General features: G+C 41.6%; 2 protein-coding genes across 2 annotated transcripts; both read left to right on the top strand.

Annotated features, from left to right (window-relative positions):
* The first annotated feature begins 115 nt into the window (after positions 1-115).
* On the top strand, positions 116-14589 carry LOC139328634 (protein shisa-5-like). The gene is made up of 5 exons (XM_070958502.1): positions 116-2657; positions 3808-3961; positions 4410-4540; positions 10092-10319; positions 11840-14589. Exons 1-5 carry the CDS (start codon positions 2591-2593, stop codon positions 12022-12024), a joined length of 765 nt encoding a protein of 254 aa, XP_070814603.1. The 5' UTR covers positions 116-2590; the 3' UTR covers positions 12025-14589.
* A 704-nt stretch (positions 14590-15293) lies between these two features.
* LOC139329470 (protein shisa-5-like) lies at positions 15294-17752 on the top strand. The gene is made up of 4 exons (XM_070959809.1): positions 15294-15388; positions 15872-16026; positions 16519-16677; positions 17611-17752. The coding sequence occupies exons 1-4, from the start codon at positions 15384-15386 to the stop codon at positions 17748-17750; spliced, it is 459 nt and encodes a 152-aa protein (XP_070815910.1). The 5' UTR covers positions 15294-15383; the 3' UTR covers positions 17751-17752.
* Positions 17753-18867: the final 1115 nt, after the last annotated feature.

Raw genomic sequence — 18867 nt, 5'->3', positions numbered from 1 at the left:
TCTGAGATAAAATAACTTTGGCAGCATATTTGATCTACACTGCACATTTGTGTGACATCTGAATCTGTTCATGTCACCTCCTCAGCCAGGAAAGATATGGTGTTTTTCTGCTCTCTACAGATCTCTTTAGGCTCTGACGCTTGATTTAAACCAACCAGAACAGCTGAGTTGGACAGAAAGTATCTTTAGTCTTTTAGTACACTAAAAAGAGGAAACCAATACATACAGACCACATTTTTTTTCTTTTTATTAGTCTTTTTGGGACACTAACAAATAATAATAAAAACAATGTTTTGAAGTCACAATGGATGAATTACTGGACACCAGTGGACCTTTAAAAAGGTCTTTACATACTCTGACACTGAATTTATTTCCTACATGAGTTTACAAAATGCAGTTTACAATAAGCTTTTTTTGAGAGTCAAGGACTATGATAGGAGCAGTCATATACACTTCAGTTTATTATGTCATGTTATTTTATTGGTGTGCCTGCTTGCTAGTCAACTCCTACCGATGTCTTTAGTTTTTTATTTGCATCAGAAAGCTAAATAGATATAAACATAATAGTAACAGGAGGTCTTGTGATCCTTGGCTTACAATACTTAAACACTTTTACTCAAGGGACATTTTGAATGTAGGATCTTTGCTTGCATTTTTCCTGTGCGATGCTGTTATTTTTTCTTAAGTGACTACTTCCCCCTGCCCACAAGAGATCAGACAAGAATGAGATCATGAAGTATGAGAGTCTGTGCATCAGCTCCATATAGCATGAAAACCACAATGGGATCTGCCACTTCCTCTCATGTCTTGGGGCACAAGTAACTCCTCACCCACAGATCTTCTCTGAGCTGTGCACATAAAGTTAGATGAACAGGTGAAACAGAAGGGTATCACCAGATCACCAGAAGCTATGTGAGATCAATCATAATTATCACCATTTAGATTAATTACAGTTAAACATGAGTTTTATGTCTGAAACAGAAATGTTAGACTATATCAAAGTCAGGGAAAATAAACCAGACTGCCCTCAGTGGCCGGATGCGCTTCTGGTCTATCTATGGTTTACAGGCTGTTTACAAACTGCACATATCAGTGGGCTGAACTCCCAGCACCCACTTAAGAGAAAGACATGGTGGGCGAGTCCTGCGTGTGGAGTCTGTTTGAGAGTGTGAAGAACTAAGATGTCTTACCCTCACCATTTCCATTGTGCTGTGCCGTCCACTCTTGCCTGAATAACAGACTGAATTGAAATTCAGTGAGAGGAACAACTAAGGTCCCAATTGTAGAGAAGCCAGAATTGAAATGTAGTTTTAAGCCTTTATTATTTCATTTCGTCTTGTGCTAACATGGTGCCTGATCCTAAAGAAATGATCATTTTTGCTCTGAGGCCACCTAGAGGTTGAATCCAGCCTTGACTCTGGGCCCCTAGAAGTTGTGATGGACATTTTTCATAAGTTTTCTACTTTTTGATACAGGCTAAATGATTAGTTGATCAATTGAAAGCATAAATCATTGGAGAAAATGTTAGTCTATAATTAAATCTATGCTGTCGAATCCTTAAAAATAAGAAGATTTTTTAAGAATCCTTAAAACAGTAAAAGTAATCATTAAGTAGAATGGCTCCTTTAGAAGTGTTGCATGTACATATGACACTATTTCCAAATAATAAATTGGTAATCAACATATAAGAAGCATTTTAATTTTGTAGCTGCTAATGTTGTACCACAACATTTACTTAAGTGGGCCTACAGTACTTGAGTAAATGTACTTAGTTAGTTAGTTAGTTACAGAGGGGGAAGAATTACTCAGATCTTTTTCTTCAAGTGAATGAAGAACTTTTTTCTTCATTCAAAATGTTAAAAGTAATGTAAAAGTTATATAAAAGTACACAAGTAAAGTACCAAAAGTAAAGCTACTCACTGTGCATGTGTATATTATATTGTTACGTTATAATTACGGATATATTAATGTTTACATCGCTTCAATCTTCCAGCTGATAAATGCAAAGTTTCATTTTAATTACTTTATATACAGTTTAGTAGCTTGTGAATTCCCCCCAAGGGATTGATATTATCTTAATCTACCATAATACACCACAATTTAATTGTTGATTTCAGTTTGTATTATTAATGTGAGTCTTCAAAGTAACTACTTAGCAAATAAACGTTGTGGAGGAACAAAAAGAACAATATTTTCCTCTGAATTGTAAGTAACCCTAACCCTAACGCTGGAAGGCCTGGAGTTCACAGGGTCACCCCAGACAGGCGGACCTGTCCTGACATACTGTATTTATTTTATTCGGATTCAAAAGAAAAACTCCAATAAACAAACGTCAGTGGCGTCAATACTTTAGTCGTCCTCAGTCGCTCTCTGGACAAAATACTTGGTATGATGTTTCAATTTACATATGAAAAAAGCAGAAGGGAAAGCTCGTGACGGAAGCATGGGCGGAACTCCGCCTGAGTGAGCAGCGCTCTGCTTAGACGATCTTTGCAGCAGCCCGTCGCGTCAGATCAGACCTCCTGTTCCCAAACGAGGAGGATCCCAGTCCTCCAGTCCTCCGCCTGAATCCAGGAATCCCGAAGCAGCCATGGCGTCAGGCCTGTCTGGTATCATCGTGTTGGCTCTATGTGTCACCCTGGCCCCTTGTGTCGCGGGTGAGTTTGATATTTTAACTTGAATCGTTTCTTCTTCGTTGTCTCTCACCGTGTTGCTGCCGTTGTTTCGTTGCCTGCGTGTTTTCCTGCGTTAGCTCAGGTTAGCTCGTCGCCGGGGGCTCTCACAGTGGGGCGATGCCACCGACGTTACGTTTACCGACAGTGCTTTACAGTCGGTTGAAGACGCTAACGGATCCGGTTCTTCTTTTTAACATTTCAAGGTCGACAAAGCAAACACCAACACTGACCTGACACCTTTAACGTCAAAGGATCGACTCTGAGAACTCACTCAGTCGCTGTTGTCGATGCTTTGCTATTTCCAATATCAAGTGGTCACTTAAAATAGGAGTCAGTAATCTGGAAAAATCCATCATCTGCCGCAGTAAAGCGTCCAGTTGTGGCTCAATAAAGGAGGATGGACACATTATGTGAAACACCTCTCAGTCTAACGCAGTGTTGTTGCTTCACATTATTTCTTTCAGATACTAAACTGTCAAACAAGGGTTTGTTTTCTAAACACTACATGCCAATGCTCTGGAGCGTTTCTGTTTTCATGTTTAGAAACTTATCTTGTATTGTGGGGCCACAATGTATTAATCATCTGTGAATCAGTTTGTTTATTAAGGGCCAGAAAAACACACACACACACACACACACACACACACACACACACACACACACACACACACACACACACACACACACACGAAAACGTGTGCTTCCCAGCAAAATCCCCAAATTGCTTTTTATTGTCCGACTAACAGCCCCAAACCCAAAGACATCAGTTCATCAGCACATGTGATTCAGAAAAGCAGCAAATCCTCACATCGGAGAGACTGATTTTGCCTGAAGGATTACTAAAACAATTAGTGGATTTGAAAAAAGGAGCAGAAAGACGCCGCCGATGCCTTTTCTGTCCATTAACAAATCAACCAAGCGCCTTGTAGTTTCAGATTTATTGGATTGTTCTCGACCATCAACGGAACATGTAAAATGGTGAAAGCAGCGCCGTCTTTTTGAAGCGTTTCTGTGGATCATTAACCTTTTTTTTTGTGCTGTGACAGTGAAATCACCTCCCCGGCCTTGTCTTCAGTGGTAACGGGCTAACTTTCCCTGCCCCTCTCTGCTCTCTGTCTCTGCTCTGTTTCAGCTGGGAGCTCCGACTGTCAGTCCTACGTCGACATATCCAACAACTACCACCCGTCCCAGTCGTGCTGGATAGGATTTTGCTGCGGGACCTGCCTGAACAGACACTGCTGCCAGAACACTTTCTTGCGTCTAACCGAGGACGAGCAAGATGACTGGTATTGAACCCTCTTTTATTCTGTAATGGATAATAAGTTACCTCTAACCACAGTTGACATTGAGATTGAAGTGATTTCCTTTTGAGTCGGTCTCTTTGTCCCTGTGTAACCGTGCCGGAGATGTCCTGTTGCAGCCTGCTGTGCAGTGGTTACGCAGTAACGCAGAGACAGGAAGCGGTGTCTTCCTGTGCACGACCACCAGCGTGAAGCTATTGTATGAATCAGCTGCAACTTGCAACTTTGTAAAATATGTGTAGCTTTCATGTCTGATGTTCATTTAATCAAAGGAAACAGGGGTTTTACAAACTGAGCAGTATTTGTAATCCATTTTTGTTTCCCACTAGTGAATGTTGCACAAGGGAGAGTTGTGACATGCTGTTTTTTTCTGGCAGTTAGGTAATAGCAATGTAAATATTGTTTTGCCTGATTATTTCTTTGTGTCTTTTAGTCCGGATTTCTCTCATTCACCACTCCCAATGATCTTTGGTATCGGTGGCGTCGTCACTGCTTTCATCATCTTCATCTGCTGCTGTGTCTGTCCCTGCTGCTGCCTGTACAAGATGTGCCGCAAGCCAAGACGTAAGTCGCCTCCTGCTTATGATCAGCACTGTTATTTGTTGGCGGTGATGTTTTTAGATGCAGGACTGGCAGCTCGTTCTGTGTCTCAGGAGCCCCAAACAGGCAGCGCTTTGATTTTTTTTAATTTGATTTAAAGAAGTAGTGCACTATACTGTGGACACAATCATTTTTGTGTTGTGATGCCTCAATTTGTTTGGAATTTCTCTCAATAGGCTGTATATTTAGTAGCCATCACTTAAGCGCCAGAAATGTGCTCAGCGTGACTTCTTGTGAGATGTTTTAATTTCCTTTCAGCAGCATTTTTTGAGTCAGGAAAGCATCATCTTCCTCTTCTTTTCTGTCAGGAGAAATCTCTAATTTCTAAGGTCACATGTGTGACAACACATCATGAGAAATGAGGCATTGTGGTGCTACAGAGATGCCCCGGCCTACAAATCATATATCCACACATAGAGGGAACATGCTTGTTTAGCACAGACGCCAGCAAAAATCACATCATCATCATTTTTAGATTTTTTTCAGTGAAAATAAAATGCGCAGATCACCCATCTTACCTCTTAAATCGCCATTCATTGTGCAGTATCAGACAGAATAACGGCAGGCTGGTTTTGTTTTCTGATAAAGTAATTACCAGGTTAAGATAAGATAAGATAAGCTATACCTTTATTTGTCCCACAGTGGAGAAAGTTCAGGTATTACAGCAGCAAAGTGGATAGCAAACATAGAGGGCATCAGTAAAAAGGACATTAAATAACAAACAAGCAATATAAATAATATAAACAAGGAATAATGAAATATGAACAATAGGTACTGATATGGCACATTGGTTGATAGCACTCCTGACTTGAATATTGATATTGCACAAAGTAGTAATAATACACCTGACTGAAAGATTGATACATTGCATCTTATGTTGAAATTCAATGGAGCTAAATATTTTCACAGTATGAGTGAACACAGTTGATGTGTATTTTACTGCAGTCATATTGAAAGTCTTGGTAAGTGTGTGGTCTACTGAAACACTGCTGGTTGTAAAGTCTGACTGCAGCAGAAAGGAAGGACCAAAGATATCTTAAAGGGGTTGTTCAGCTTTTTTAATGATGGCGCAGTGAGTTGCTCACAGGAAGCAGAACCACTCCGTATGACCGTATATCAGCAGATGATGTAGGTTTTGTCTACCATCAGAGATCTTGCCACAGTGTTTACACCATCCCTTTGATGTGACTGGTTATGTTGTTTCCAAATGTTTAATCAGCCAAATCTTGATAAGATCACATCCTGGTATTACCTGTGCAGCAGGTTAGCACAGAAAGGCCTGAACAGATAAACAGAAACCGAAATGGCTACAAAAAAGTTGATCTGTAAGGATTGAATTCATGTAAACAGACGTTCCCATCAGATTATTTTAGTCATAGATCTACATCTTTCAGAAAATGTTCTTTATCATGGTATCACAATATAAGATTACAGATTCAGTTGTAGAGGATGTTATCCCGAGCACCCACTGTTAAACCAGTGGTAATATGCTGCAGACCTGTGGATGGATGGACACTCTCAGTCAGCTGCACCTTGTCAGACAAGAATAAGTGAAGCCAGTTGACAAAAAGCTGTGCCCATCTGAACATCATACATTTTAGACATATGTTTTTAGGAATCGAAATATCAACCTGAATGCACAGTATCGCATTGGCTTTTCATTAAGATCACTACCAGTAACCTCTACCACCTTTAATGTTAAAAGGTGCTTTCATTGTGCACAACACTGTCACATCACCACCAATCAGTCCCAACCTTCAGAATCAAGAGCTAAGACATAAAATAAGCCTTGAATCCCTAAAACCCAGTCGACGTTTTATACATTAGAGCCATCTGATGGTTTGTTATGACCAAAATGTTTCACAAAAATGCCACAGATTCACTGGTTCCACCTTCTCTGTGTGAAAAACTGATGCCGAGCTCTGAGCTGTGGCCAGGTATCGGTATTAGTCGGGTGCTATTTTATCAAGGCCGGAGCAATCCGTGTGCGAAAGCAGTCGATTAAAGCGTTGAGTAATGTATTGACAGCTTGTAGCCAAGTGCCGCTGCTTCTGCAACATGTAGCTGCACATATTTTGGTTTCCTGCCGACAGCTTCTCAACCTACATACCACTCAGCGTCTGGATTGCTTTAATGAAGAAGTCACTCTTGGTTTCCAGTGTGTTGGAGTATGTGTCTAGAACATCAGGAGACTCATTTGAAGTCTGTTGGCCCACCCACCACATGACTTTCATTACTGCAATGGCTTGGCCCAACGCTAACACGGAGACACAAACAGGTCCAACATTCCCCAAATCACAAAAATATGCAACGCATATGTGACACAGATAGTGGTTACAAAGAGATACTTTATTTGGTGAAGTGAACTCTGTCCACAGCTGTGAAGTTCCTCATTTGATGGATGTGTCTGTCATAATTCGGCACGCTGCGCAAGGGTTCATCACGGCTTCTTGATGGTCTGCTGTGGTGAGCAGCGTGTCCCACAGCTCGATGACTCAGCGTAGTCGTCAGTGATAATTGCTGTTTGGAGTTTTTGGAGTTTATGGCAAACTTGAGAACTCCTGTAGTTCTATTGCTGCTAAGATTTAGCCCTTACTTAATGCTGCTGCTTTACAAGTCAAGGCCTGTTTATATGCAGTACTGTGAATCAGAGGGAAGATATGGAAAGTTAAGTTTTGCAACAGACAGACGGGGATTTGTTGGCAGTAATGAAACATTTAGAACATCTTGAGATCATAATATATTTTATATTTACACCACTGACATCACAGTGACACCTGTGTTTACATCATTTCCATCAAAAATCAAAGTAAACAATAAATACTGCAGCGCTAAACACGACATGCCCTGTGCTGATGCGTCACACAGAGTCTCTGTTTTCATGTTGCTGCCACAGAGGTGTGGTCAGTGCCCTCCCTATCCTCCACTCAGGCTCGCCTCCGAGCGGAAGACACGACAGTCCAGCTGCTGCTGCCACTGTTTGGCTGTAACTGCTTATGCTTTTCAGCTGTGCTCCCACAAGACGTCAGAATGAACCTCACTCAGTCTTCATGTGCGAAAAGCCCCCCCATCATTAAATGGAACTGCTCAGAAATCTTCTGGAAGCAAGCTTACAGTAGTTTAATGAGCTTCAAAACATGCCGACATCTCAGATCATGAACTGTAATGACCAGAGAGACAATGGGACTCATGCATTGACATTTTCATACTCTAAACCCTCTTCTTGTGCAAGATGTCACCATTACCATCATTAACTGGTACCCCTAAAATTGACATAAAAGGCTGCCTCACACTCCGTATGAGGGGAAGTGTAATTGACGATAAAGAGCAAAAAGTAGTGTTTCACACCTCAGGCTGTCAGGTCCTGCTGTCAGAAATTAGCAGGGAGAAAACAATGAGTTCAGCGGTGCTGTTAGAGGACTGGAACAAGTAAAAATACCTTGTCAAGGGTGTGTCATCCAAGCAGTGCTGCACTGTGACAGACGAGGGAATGGTTTAACATGAAGTTTAATACTGGGAAACACCTTTTTAAAGCAAAGCTGTCCGTGATTTATATGAGAGGTGATCGAAAGGGATGCGAGTCTGTCAGGAAACGTTTTGAAGAAGACTCAGGAACACTGTCTGAAATTTATAAGAGTAGGTTGTTTATTCTTGCCGCAAGGGAACAAGTTACTGCAGAGAGTCTGCAGTGTAAATGTTCAATAATACAGAGAGAGTTCATATGAGACTTTGATAATGCCAAATGGGCAGAGGCTTGCGTTCTTGCCACTCTCATGGTGAAGACAGTTCATTGTTTGTCATATAGGAACAAACAGGTGAGATGGCCTTGAGGGCAGGAGCTGAAATGCTCTGTTCCTCTCTGGTATTCACTCCTCTGGATGCAGCCTCTGTCTTCATGAGATAGTAGCACAAACTCTTACCTAAGTAATAATATGAGGTCAATACGAGGTGATTACACAAAATGGACATTAAGAATAAGGATTTCTTTAACAGAGTTGGAGAGACAGTAGAGGTTAAAATTGTCTTTAAATTACTTTAAATATCAACTTTTTTCCCCCCCGGGGTCGGGACCACGTGAGTTTATTCATACCACAAATTCTCTTCTGTCGCTCTTACATACCACTTAAGAATGAACCTGTTGGTTCGCGTGCTGCTTGCAGTGGCTGAGAAAAGCTGATTGGACGGAGGGAAAGGAAAAACAGGAAGAGATACGGACAGAAAACTGGGACTAATATCTTTACAAACTGCTTGAACTAAGTGTGCACATAAACAGGGCAGACCTTGGCATGTGGATATCCACGCCTTACTTTTAATGAGCTTCATGCGATTACAGACAAACAGCCTTCATCCTCCGTTCTGTCTCCATTACCAGAGGGTGGATATAATTCCATTGTGCGTCTCAGTCGTCCTCCCTGCCTGTAACCCATTATCTCTGCTGCCAGATTTCTTCCTTTGTGTTCTTGTCTTCCCAGTGCTTAGACTGGATGTTACCTATGGATCCGCGTCCACCCTTTAACCCACTTCTCTAACTGAATTCCCCACTGTGGAGGAAAGCCCCCGAGTGGTGTGTGTGTGTGTGTGTGTGTGTGTGTGTGTGTGTGTGTGTTTTCTCGAACACGCTGTAAATGCCATGCACTCTTGCACTTCCTGTCAGTTCGGTCTTGCAGCCAGCTCGTTCAGCTTGTGCCACGCAGCGATTAAGCGAGAGAGCGTTTGGCTTAAGCGCAAGCAAGAATTTGGATTCCCCCGACTTGGGCTGTTGCATGTTGGGATCATATCCAGGACTGACAGAGCTCCACCTCGTATGACTCACTGTTTCCACGACAACCACAGTGGGGAAAACTCAAGACCATCCCACGTCATTTACAGGAAGTGGTCATGATGACTCCCCCTCTGTTAGGGAAAGAAACACATGGTGGGGAAGTCACACCCCCCCCCGCCCCCACCCCACCCCCTCACACAAGCACACACACAGACATAAATACATGTTTGCTTAGGTCATTGGGGTCATTTCATGGACTTAAATAGACCTATATTTACCAAGCAATCTCTGTATTGTAAACGCATTAATTAACCAAATCGTGTTCACTTTGATAGAGAAACGATACTTTATCATACATGGTGTTGTGTGTTTGCTAAAAAGAGTGCTCAGCCCCGACCAAAGGAGAGGGCAGACGGCATGCAGTCTGAGAGGCAAACCGAGGACAAACAAAGTCCACTGAGCACACACTGCAGCTGATAAAGCTAAGCGTGCAGACGTTATTCACTCTTTTCTCTCGTCTGGATTTTGGACGATGGACAGTAAGAGGATGCTTTTAAGGGAGATTTCAGTGTAGATTTAATTGAAATCGTGAAAGTGATGGATGCTAACGTGGGCTTACATGCTGTTGGTTGGTATGTCAGCCTTTAGCATTAGATCATGTTTTTCAGCTCAGACCAGAGCAGCTTTGTTGGACACCACCTAGCTTATATTAGCCGTGTTTCTCATCTGTTTCTGTGTTGTGTTTGCTTACAGCTGTGATAGCAACCACCACCCACACCACAGTGGTCACCTCTGCTCCTCAGCAGTACCCCCAGCAGCAAGTTGCAACACCTGGACAGCCGCAGTCCTACCAGGGGCCCCACTATCCACCCTACCAGCCCGTACCAGTGCAGTCGGGTTACGGAGCCCAGCCCATGCCAACGTCGCCCTACCAGGGACAACAGTTCACTGCAGGACCACCACCGACATATCAGGAAGCCAGTGAGTGTGGATTTACAGCCTGATGTCAAATCAAGGACAGTTTCCCTTTTCCAACAATTTACCAGTATTACATTTGTTGTCTAGACTGACAAAAAATACAAGCTAGCCTTTGAAAAGGAGATTTCTGATGAAATGCATCACGTTTTTCATCAAACGACTGTTCAATGAAAAGTTTTATTCAAAAACTTCATGTATCTGTAGAGTTAAAGCACATTAAAACAGAAGGCGATGGAGCTGAAAGGCAGCATCTCGCATTCAGTAACAGAATTTCTCCGCCTGTATTATCAAACATAATCAGTTCTTGGAAAGAAAAAAGGTCACAGATTTATGGACTAAATTTAACCACAATCCCACTACAAATTTGACAAAAAGCAGCAGCAATCTGCAATCAAAATCTTTGCTCATTATGCCCTGATGAGTAAAGGTGACGGGGAATAAATCTGTTCAGGCAGACAAATGAAACTAAATCACAGAAGCCATCTCAGATTGGTTGTTATCATTCTACCTCCATGCATCTTATTCATTAAACAATTATTGCAGTGAATAACACAAATTGTTAGCTTTAACAGAGCTGTGCTCATGGTAAAAATCTGCTAATTTATGATTTCTCACTACTCAAAAACAGACACAAACTCATTTTGCAAGCATTTAGTAATTCAGCATTAATTTTAGCTCTGTGTAAAGTGAATAAATGTTTTCCAGATAATGCTCATCTTAGAACATTTTTATAACTGATATATTTTTATTTATTTGGAATAAACATTACTCATGTCTGATAACCAATAATGAAGCACTGCCATTATTTATGGTGAGAGGAAGTCAGTCAGTAACACATTTCCAGCCTCTGTGGCTAAACAGAGTTCAGTGCTTACCTCTCTTGGTATTTTTACAGCCGGGAGAAATATCCTCCAGCAAAACCCATTCTAGTGTCATTAAACTGTCAATCAGTAAATCAGATGTAATCATTAAATGCTACATCTGTAAATCTTCCTCCAGATGTTTGCTTTGCGGGCTGTACAGAGGCTGCGAGCAGTGCTGAACAAGTGAGGGAGCAGAGTTTGTTACACTGATAGACTGTTTCGAGTTTCTATTGACCGAAAACGTGTTACGTGTCTGCGCTCTTCATACAGATTTTAAGAAGCTTACATTTCTGGAGCAGATCTACAAGAAGCAGACAGAAATGAATGTTTTGGGTTTTAGAAGGAACATTATTATTACTCAGAGTTGATGTCTGCACAGTGTTTTTTTTAGAAGCTCCCAGCATACTATAGAAAGCAACCTTTGACGTGCGGTAATGACACATTGCAGCATGGTTTTAAAACATATTATGCAATTTTGGTGCTTCAGAAAAGCTGCAGTGGGAACCGGAGGAGGAATAACCGCTGCTGGTGTAAAGTTGGGTCATGTCTGGATTTTGTGAAATAGGAAGTGAGCCATTTATGGTATATGGTAAGTTGTGGTTACCGTCTGAACATTTTCAACCCTTTAATCCTCTTTCTACGTTTTCTTTCTTTGTCCAGCTGGTCCTTACTACCCTCCCAACCCGATGCCTTACAGCCAGGCTGCATTCGCCCCTGGCCAGCCGCCGTACCCCCTGCAGCCTCCTGCCCCGGCACAGCCCGTCGCCTCACCCTCTCACGCAGACTACCTAGCCCAGCCAGCGTACAACCCGGATTATGTCTCGCCACCACCCAAGACTGGATAATGGACGACGGCACCACATTGTCAGCCACTTTAAACGTGCTGCAGCATTTTCGAACTTGGCAGAACTGGAGATGTGTAATGAAGATGAGTCAAGATGATTGGGTCATGAGCTCTGGTGGTTGAATGTGGGAAAGTTGTGACACATTTGTAGTTCTTGTAGTACATCTGTTCTGTTGAGGAGTTGCCAAGTGAAAATGTTGATACCTCTCGGCTCGTCTTGCATGGACTTACAATATACAAGTTGTGAGATTTTTTTTTTTCTTTTTAAATATTTCTTTGTGGGTCCATCTTAGTCATCTTGGTAAATTCTACACAAAACCACTAAATCTGGTTTTAAAGAGAATATGAAGTGCTTTATATTTTCCAGGCTCCTGAACATGCCTCAACACCTCCCTCCTGCTCCCTGTCTATTCTCTGCACTGGCCCAACCTGCCTGACCTCGAACGTCACCACACACGCAGATTGTAGATCAAACTCAGTGGTCAAACTTTGGAGGAGTTTTGGTAATTGCTTTTTGCCGGTTTACTTCAGACCAATAAAGTGCTTTGATCCCGTTTTCATGTAGCCGACTTTCTCACGGTCCTGTGTCGCTGGTATATCGGAAGGCAGTTCATGCTTTATATATATGTTACTTGAGAACAAAATCCAGTCTGAAGTGTGTGTGTTACTACAGGGTTTCTGATGGAAAGAAACTGTTTCGACTGTTGTCAGTTGACTACTGATATTTGAGGGTAACGGTGAAAAAGCCTCCAACAAAAGGGAACGTTCATCATATCGCTGCGAGGAAATAAGCTTTACACACTCAAACTTTTATGTCTACAAGGTCAGAATCCACAGCAAGGATTCCTTTTTAATTGGCTTGTTTTCCTTTATTGTTTTCACGTGTTCATCTCACAGACTGAACTGAAATGCATTTGCAGCTTTGAATGAAACAGAGATTTTTTTCTTCCATCAGCCAAACACTCCAATACAGATGTTACACTTATGAAATGCAAACAACAACCGTGCCTTCTTAGTCGTCTTGCATGTATCAGATGTTTCAAATCTCATTTTCTTGTTATTCACAAGTGTCTGTGTCCGAGTGGCAACCTGCGGGCCTAGCCAAGAGCTGCAGTTCCTTGTGTGGCCACTCGAGGCCGCCTCCAAAAGCGAGTCCGTCCCCATAGACCCCCATATTAACTAGCCCAGCAGAAATGCAGCAACCAGGCTTCATTCGGCACCACATGCTTCACCTCTGTGCATTTTTGGATTAGCTAGGAGTTTGGCAGAGTCAGGCACTGCCAAGATGGCGACTGCCTCTGGGTCATGTCATGGAGACTACATTCATTTTTTATACAGTCTCATGTTTGTTTCGCATAGTGTAGTTACTTGTATTTAACAGTCATCATGAAGGCTCACAGTCCTTCAACCGGCTTTCAAACTGCATGGTCTTTAAACGTCCAGTGTGGAGGATTTAGGGGGATCTTTTGGCAGAAATGTGTTTTGCCCTTCATGTCTACAGAGGGAGCTGGCCACCATGTTACACCGCCATGTTTTTACAGTAGCCCACTGTAGATTCTCCTACATGCTTGCCACGGGAGGCATGAGGGGAAGGGTACTCGGTTGCAATCCACCACTTCACCGCTTGATACTACTTAATCCTACACACTGGTCCTTTAAACTTCAATTAGTTGCAATCATGTTTTGAATCTTTGAGGGTCATCAGTGTATTACTCAGTGTTGTTACTAACCTTGTAAAATCATGTTGGGCTTCTCTTTTCTGGGATTTGGCATCACCATTGCCTTTATTAGACTGCACCAGCATAACAGTCAGGTTTGAAGAAGTAGTCTATTGTAGTTTTTATGTAAATGCTCAACTAATAAGCCTTCCTTGTTCTCATTTTTTTGTTTTTCTGCAACAAAGCCATCACTTCTGCTTTCTGCTGACTGAAATGACTTGACAATAGTTTTTGCTGAAGTGACCTTTTTTTCTTATGATCCAGCTGAAGTACAGTCACAGCTCATGTGATAAGCCAGACATCTTCTTCCTTTCTTAGATGTTGGTTATGGTCAAAGGACATATTACCTAATGTTTCAGTGTATGTGAATGTCGCTGGTACAGTTGTGGCTTATTTTATTTTACCAGCTGAGAGAAATCACTGAAATGGCTCGAATGCATATCTTTGTAATTTGTAAAACAGTGATTTGTGAGGAATGTGCATGTGTTTATTACATCGACCAACGATTTGTCTGTGAATCGCTGTATTTCGCCTTTTGCCTGAAATCTGTCCTTATAAATGTGTCCTGCCTGTGATCTCAGTCCTTCGGCCAGTGTCAGTTCCTCAAGGTGACTTAGTTGGAGTTTTATTTTATTTGTGTGTGTGAATAATAGCCATTTGTGTTTGTTATGGAAGATATACCAGCAAAGATTTATTATTATTTCATCTGTGTTTTTGTCCAAGAGTAATTGACATTGTTGCTACTTTGAGAATATATCAAGGCCTGCGTGACTTTTATTTTGTCAAAAAAACAAACAAACCCACCACTTACTCTGCAGAGTTCAATAAAGTATATATTTTCTGTTGTTCCTCAGTTTTGGTTATTGTATTTTCAGAACAGAAGCTGATAACTCAAAGTATTCGTGTGTCACATGTCCACTAGACAATGCAGAGAAAGGGGAGTTGATGAATAATAAAGTTGATACATGGCAAAGTGTGAAAGTGTTAAAGTTCAAGAGAGAGTGGGTGGAGGTAGATTATAATGGCAGTTGAGAGCATATTTGGGTGGAGTTAACTGTATTGCATCCACTTACAGGATTGCTTAACTGCTCAGGAAAAGAAACTGAAATTTAGCCACGCTGTACTTGATTGTGTAGAGTCCCTATACCGGTTTGGCTGAACTTTGACTGCATTTTTAGCAAATAATGTGATGGTAAAATTTGCAAAAAACAAAATTCACATAAACTGAATTAGTGCAGCTAAAGAGAGGTGAAGTATAGTCATTCAGAGTGCAAAACAAAACATTTTCCTGCATGAGTTTCTGGTGGTTTAAGAAAGTTTCAGTCTCAATTAGGCTTTTATTTGGTTTAATAAAATATATGTAAAGACAAACAGCAGCACTAAGAGCAACAACAAAATTACATTTTTTGAATGGAGCGCCTTCCGATGCAAAAATCTTTCACTAATCATCCAGGGGCAAGTCCTTCACACGAAGTGAGGAATGCTGCTGGGCTACCTGCTGTGGGGTGGGACGGACAGACAGGTTGAAACAGTAGTCTCGCTGCAGTCATTTCCTCATTACTCTACATCACAGCAGTTACCATTTCAGCTGTCTTGTCCAGTCTTGTGTGTGTGTTTTGTGTGTGACCCTGGTGCCGGCAGTATGGGGTGAGTTTTATTCAGGTGTTTTTAGGTTGGTCGAACACAGTGACTCACTTTTAGTTGACTTCTCAGTGGAACCACAGGCACTTGTTTTGTGCTTGTACTCTGTGTACATGTGTGTTTGACTCACATAAAAGAGACAACTGAAAGTTTTCTAGTTTAGCTGTTAATCTTATCGGTTCATGTTATACAGTCTCTCACCCTCACTCGCCTTCAGCATACAGCGGTTTACTGTAGCAGTAAAGTCAATACCATGATACTCAGGAACGTGTCACTCAGTGCTGCTCTGGAAGCTGCTGCAGTGGCTGGTGGCCTCCAGCTGCAGTGATGCCATCTAACTCAAGAAAAACAAGAACTGTTTTGAACCTGTGTTTCACTTCATTATAGAAACATATATAGAAAAGATAGAGAATATGAAACAATATCAAGCATATTTAAAAACTGTAAGAGCTTTAATCATTTGACTTCTTCTTTCTTCCCCATGCCTAGCTATGGGGGACAAAGCAACATTCCTATGCTCCTGGGAAGCATCTTAGGGTCTATTTTCCCCATCATCATCTGTGTGGGTCTCATCATCTGCTGCGTGGCTCCTTGCTGCTTGTTCTACAAGATGTGTCGAAAAAGACGTAACCGTAGGCACCAAAGTAGGCAGCATTTTGTTTACAGTTCAGTTTGTGCAGGCAGCTGCAATCTGTCTATGTACTGCTTGTGCAAATGATTACAGTTACAGTTAAAGGAAAACTGGGACATTTTGGGAAATACGCTTGAGAGCTGTACAAGACTGATACCACTGTCAGTATGCTAAGCTAAATATCTTAGTTCAGTCTGTCCAAAGGAAACAAATCCACCCACCAGCTCCTCTGATGATCATTAATGAACATGTTGTCTAATTTGTACAATGATAAGGACGATCATGTGCCAGATATTTGTTGGTCAGTACCAGCTGACCAGAGTGACCTCACCAGAGTGAATTTTAATGGTGTTGGAAGCAAGAAAGCAAATAGTATGAAGCATATTTCCCAAAATCTCAAACTTTTCCTTTAAAAATGAAGCTGATCTTTTGTTTCACAGTGTACCATCCTTGAGTATCCGTGCCTTATTTTCAAACCAAACTAAATCTATGATTTCACCTGCAGCCGTGGTAAACACCACAGCTGTAGTCAACGTACCCATGCAGCCACTCTCCCCCTCCGGAAATCAGCCGTCCTACCCAGGCTACCAGCCTGTACCTGTCCAGCCTGGGTATGGAGGCCCACACATGCCTACAGCACCACCACCCTCGTACTTGGAAGCGAGTGAGTTATTTCATGGCATTTATACATTTAACAATTCTTCAAACCTCAGAGGAGTATACTGTACAGGTGTATCAGGCTTGGTTCATGTCACCCACCCACTCGTCCACCTGTCCAAAAAAAGACGATGCCATGTATCAGTTTGGACTCTATATATTTAAAGGGTTATCTTCTGATGTCCATGAACAAAATCAGTGTTGTTTCTTAGCATTTACTGACAGCAGTAATCATATCAGGTCTGGTGATAATGTTTATTTTTATAGTAAAGTCAGCGAGTATTGCCCATATACCTAAATTATTTCTGGAGTCCCTGGTTCCGGAAATAAAAGTCCTATTTTTTTTTCCCCAAATTATTCTTAGTTCTATGATTAAATAATCAGAATATTAACAGCTATGTTAGAAAATATCTGGTTCTTTGATGGAAATGTCAAAGTTACAACTCAGTGTACTTAAAAAATAATGGTAGAAGTTAACCACAACTCCCACAGTGCATTTTGGCAACGACCATCCAATCATAGAAGCTCAAATTCTGCCACAGAATGCACATGGTCAGTTTTCATTTCTGGGTCGATTTTGGGTTAATTCAGCTGCTTCTGGTAAGTACTGGTTTGTCAGTCTCAGACTGGCCTCTTCTTCATGGCAACGGTGGTTGAGGCTCATGGGTACTGTTGTAATATAGACCTGACCTCTGTGCCAAATTAACAGGTAAAGTCTAATTTCTCAGAAAATAAGCTGACAACACACAAATGAGTCACACCTTTGCATCGACTGACACTAACTTCATGATGATAAGCATGTGTTGCATTGTAGATAACACCAGAGTTAAGCTTTCATAATTATTGTTACAGGCCAACATTTTCGTTAGATAGATAGAAAAACTGGGAAAGACGCCAAAATTTTCAGTACTGACTGATAGATTTGTTTTTGTCTTTTTAGCCGATCCAGCTCGCTCTCCAGTGGCATTCAGCCCAGGCCAGCCGATGTGCCCCCTCCCTGGACAGCCTTATGCACTGCCACCACATTTAGATGACCTTGCACAGCCGCCCTACAACCCCTCTTATGGCTTAAACCCCTGAGCCTGATGGGAATGTTATATGTGTGGATGATATATTGCTTGTGCTCCTTCTTGGTTTATTATTTAACAACTGAGGAATTTGGTGATTTCTCTCCACCTTGAAAGAGTTGAAGCAGTAGAAAATATAATGAAACCCTTAAAATGTTTTTAATGAACCCCAACTGCCACTAGAGGTCGCCTCTGCCTCACTTTTATTTTGTAGGAAGGGGAACCAGTGGTGACAGCATGCCGCATGCTGGTGCTACCAAGTCTTGTTGTCAAGCATATTGCTTCACATGCAAGATAATAATAAATGCATGTGCATGTCTGTGTGGTTGTCCTGTTTCATTTTAGGGATGACTGAAGAAGTGGATTGACTAGAATCCTCAGTTACCTTTAATTAATGTAATAAAATGTTTATTTTTCAAAAAAAACACTGAGTACTTGCCCTTTGTAAATCTATAGTAGCACAGTACTAAAGTCAGCCACATTTGACTGTTAACACAACACTGTGTAACTTACAGCTTCTCCAGAGAGAGTGAAGTGCAATTATTTAGCTTTTTCAGCCCAAGATAGTACATTTAATCTCATTGAGGGATGATTTAAACGTGCTTCTCATCCTGTCATATATCCTGAGCCCCTCAACAATCCTGAACTTGACATCTCCTTGACTCTCATATTGGCTTTGCAGCATCTATAATCATCCAGCTGGGTTCTAGGACTGCAGTGATCACAACTGCAAATGGATTCACTTAACGTTTACCGATTTCTGCTTCACTTTTCACACGGCTGTCACATTGAAAGCGTGGTTTGCAGGACAGTTAGCACAAGTGCAGATTTTAAATGAGGGTCATCTTCTCACAGCGTTGTCTGTTGTTAAGAGATACCTGTGTGTTTGCTGTCTCGAGGGAGGAGTTATTTGTCGCAGCAGCAGCAGGATGTGATTTGTAATGCAGTGGAAATGACGATGCAGCTTTGTGTCACTCATTCTCATTGTTTCTAGCACTGCATCGAAGCAATGGAGACGGTTACTCGCTCGCTTCTTAAACCCTCTTACAATGAAATCAGTGTTTGTTATAAAATCCATAATGTTGTAATTAAGTGCTATCAGCAGTGCTCAGTTTAGTCTCTTCCTGTGG

Source organism: Chaetodon trifascialis, chromosome 3 (assembly GCF_039877785.1).
Source record: "Chaetodon trifascialis isolate fChaTrf1 chromosome 3, fChaTrf1.hap1, whole genome shotgun sequence".
Lineage (NCBI taxonomy): Eukaryota > Metazoa > Chordata > Actinopteri > Chaetodontiformes > Chaetodontidae > Chaetodon > Chaetodon trifascialis.
This window is presented reverse-complemented; position numbering and strand designations above follow the sequence as displayed.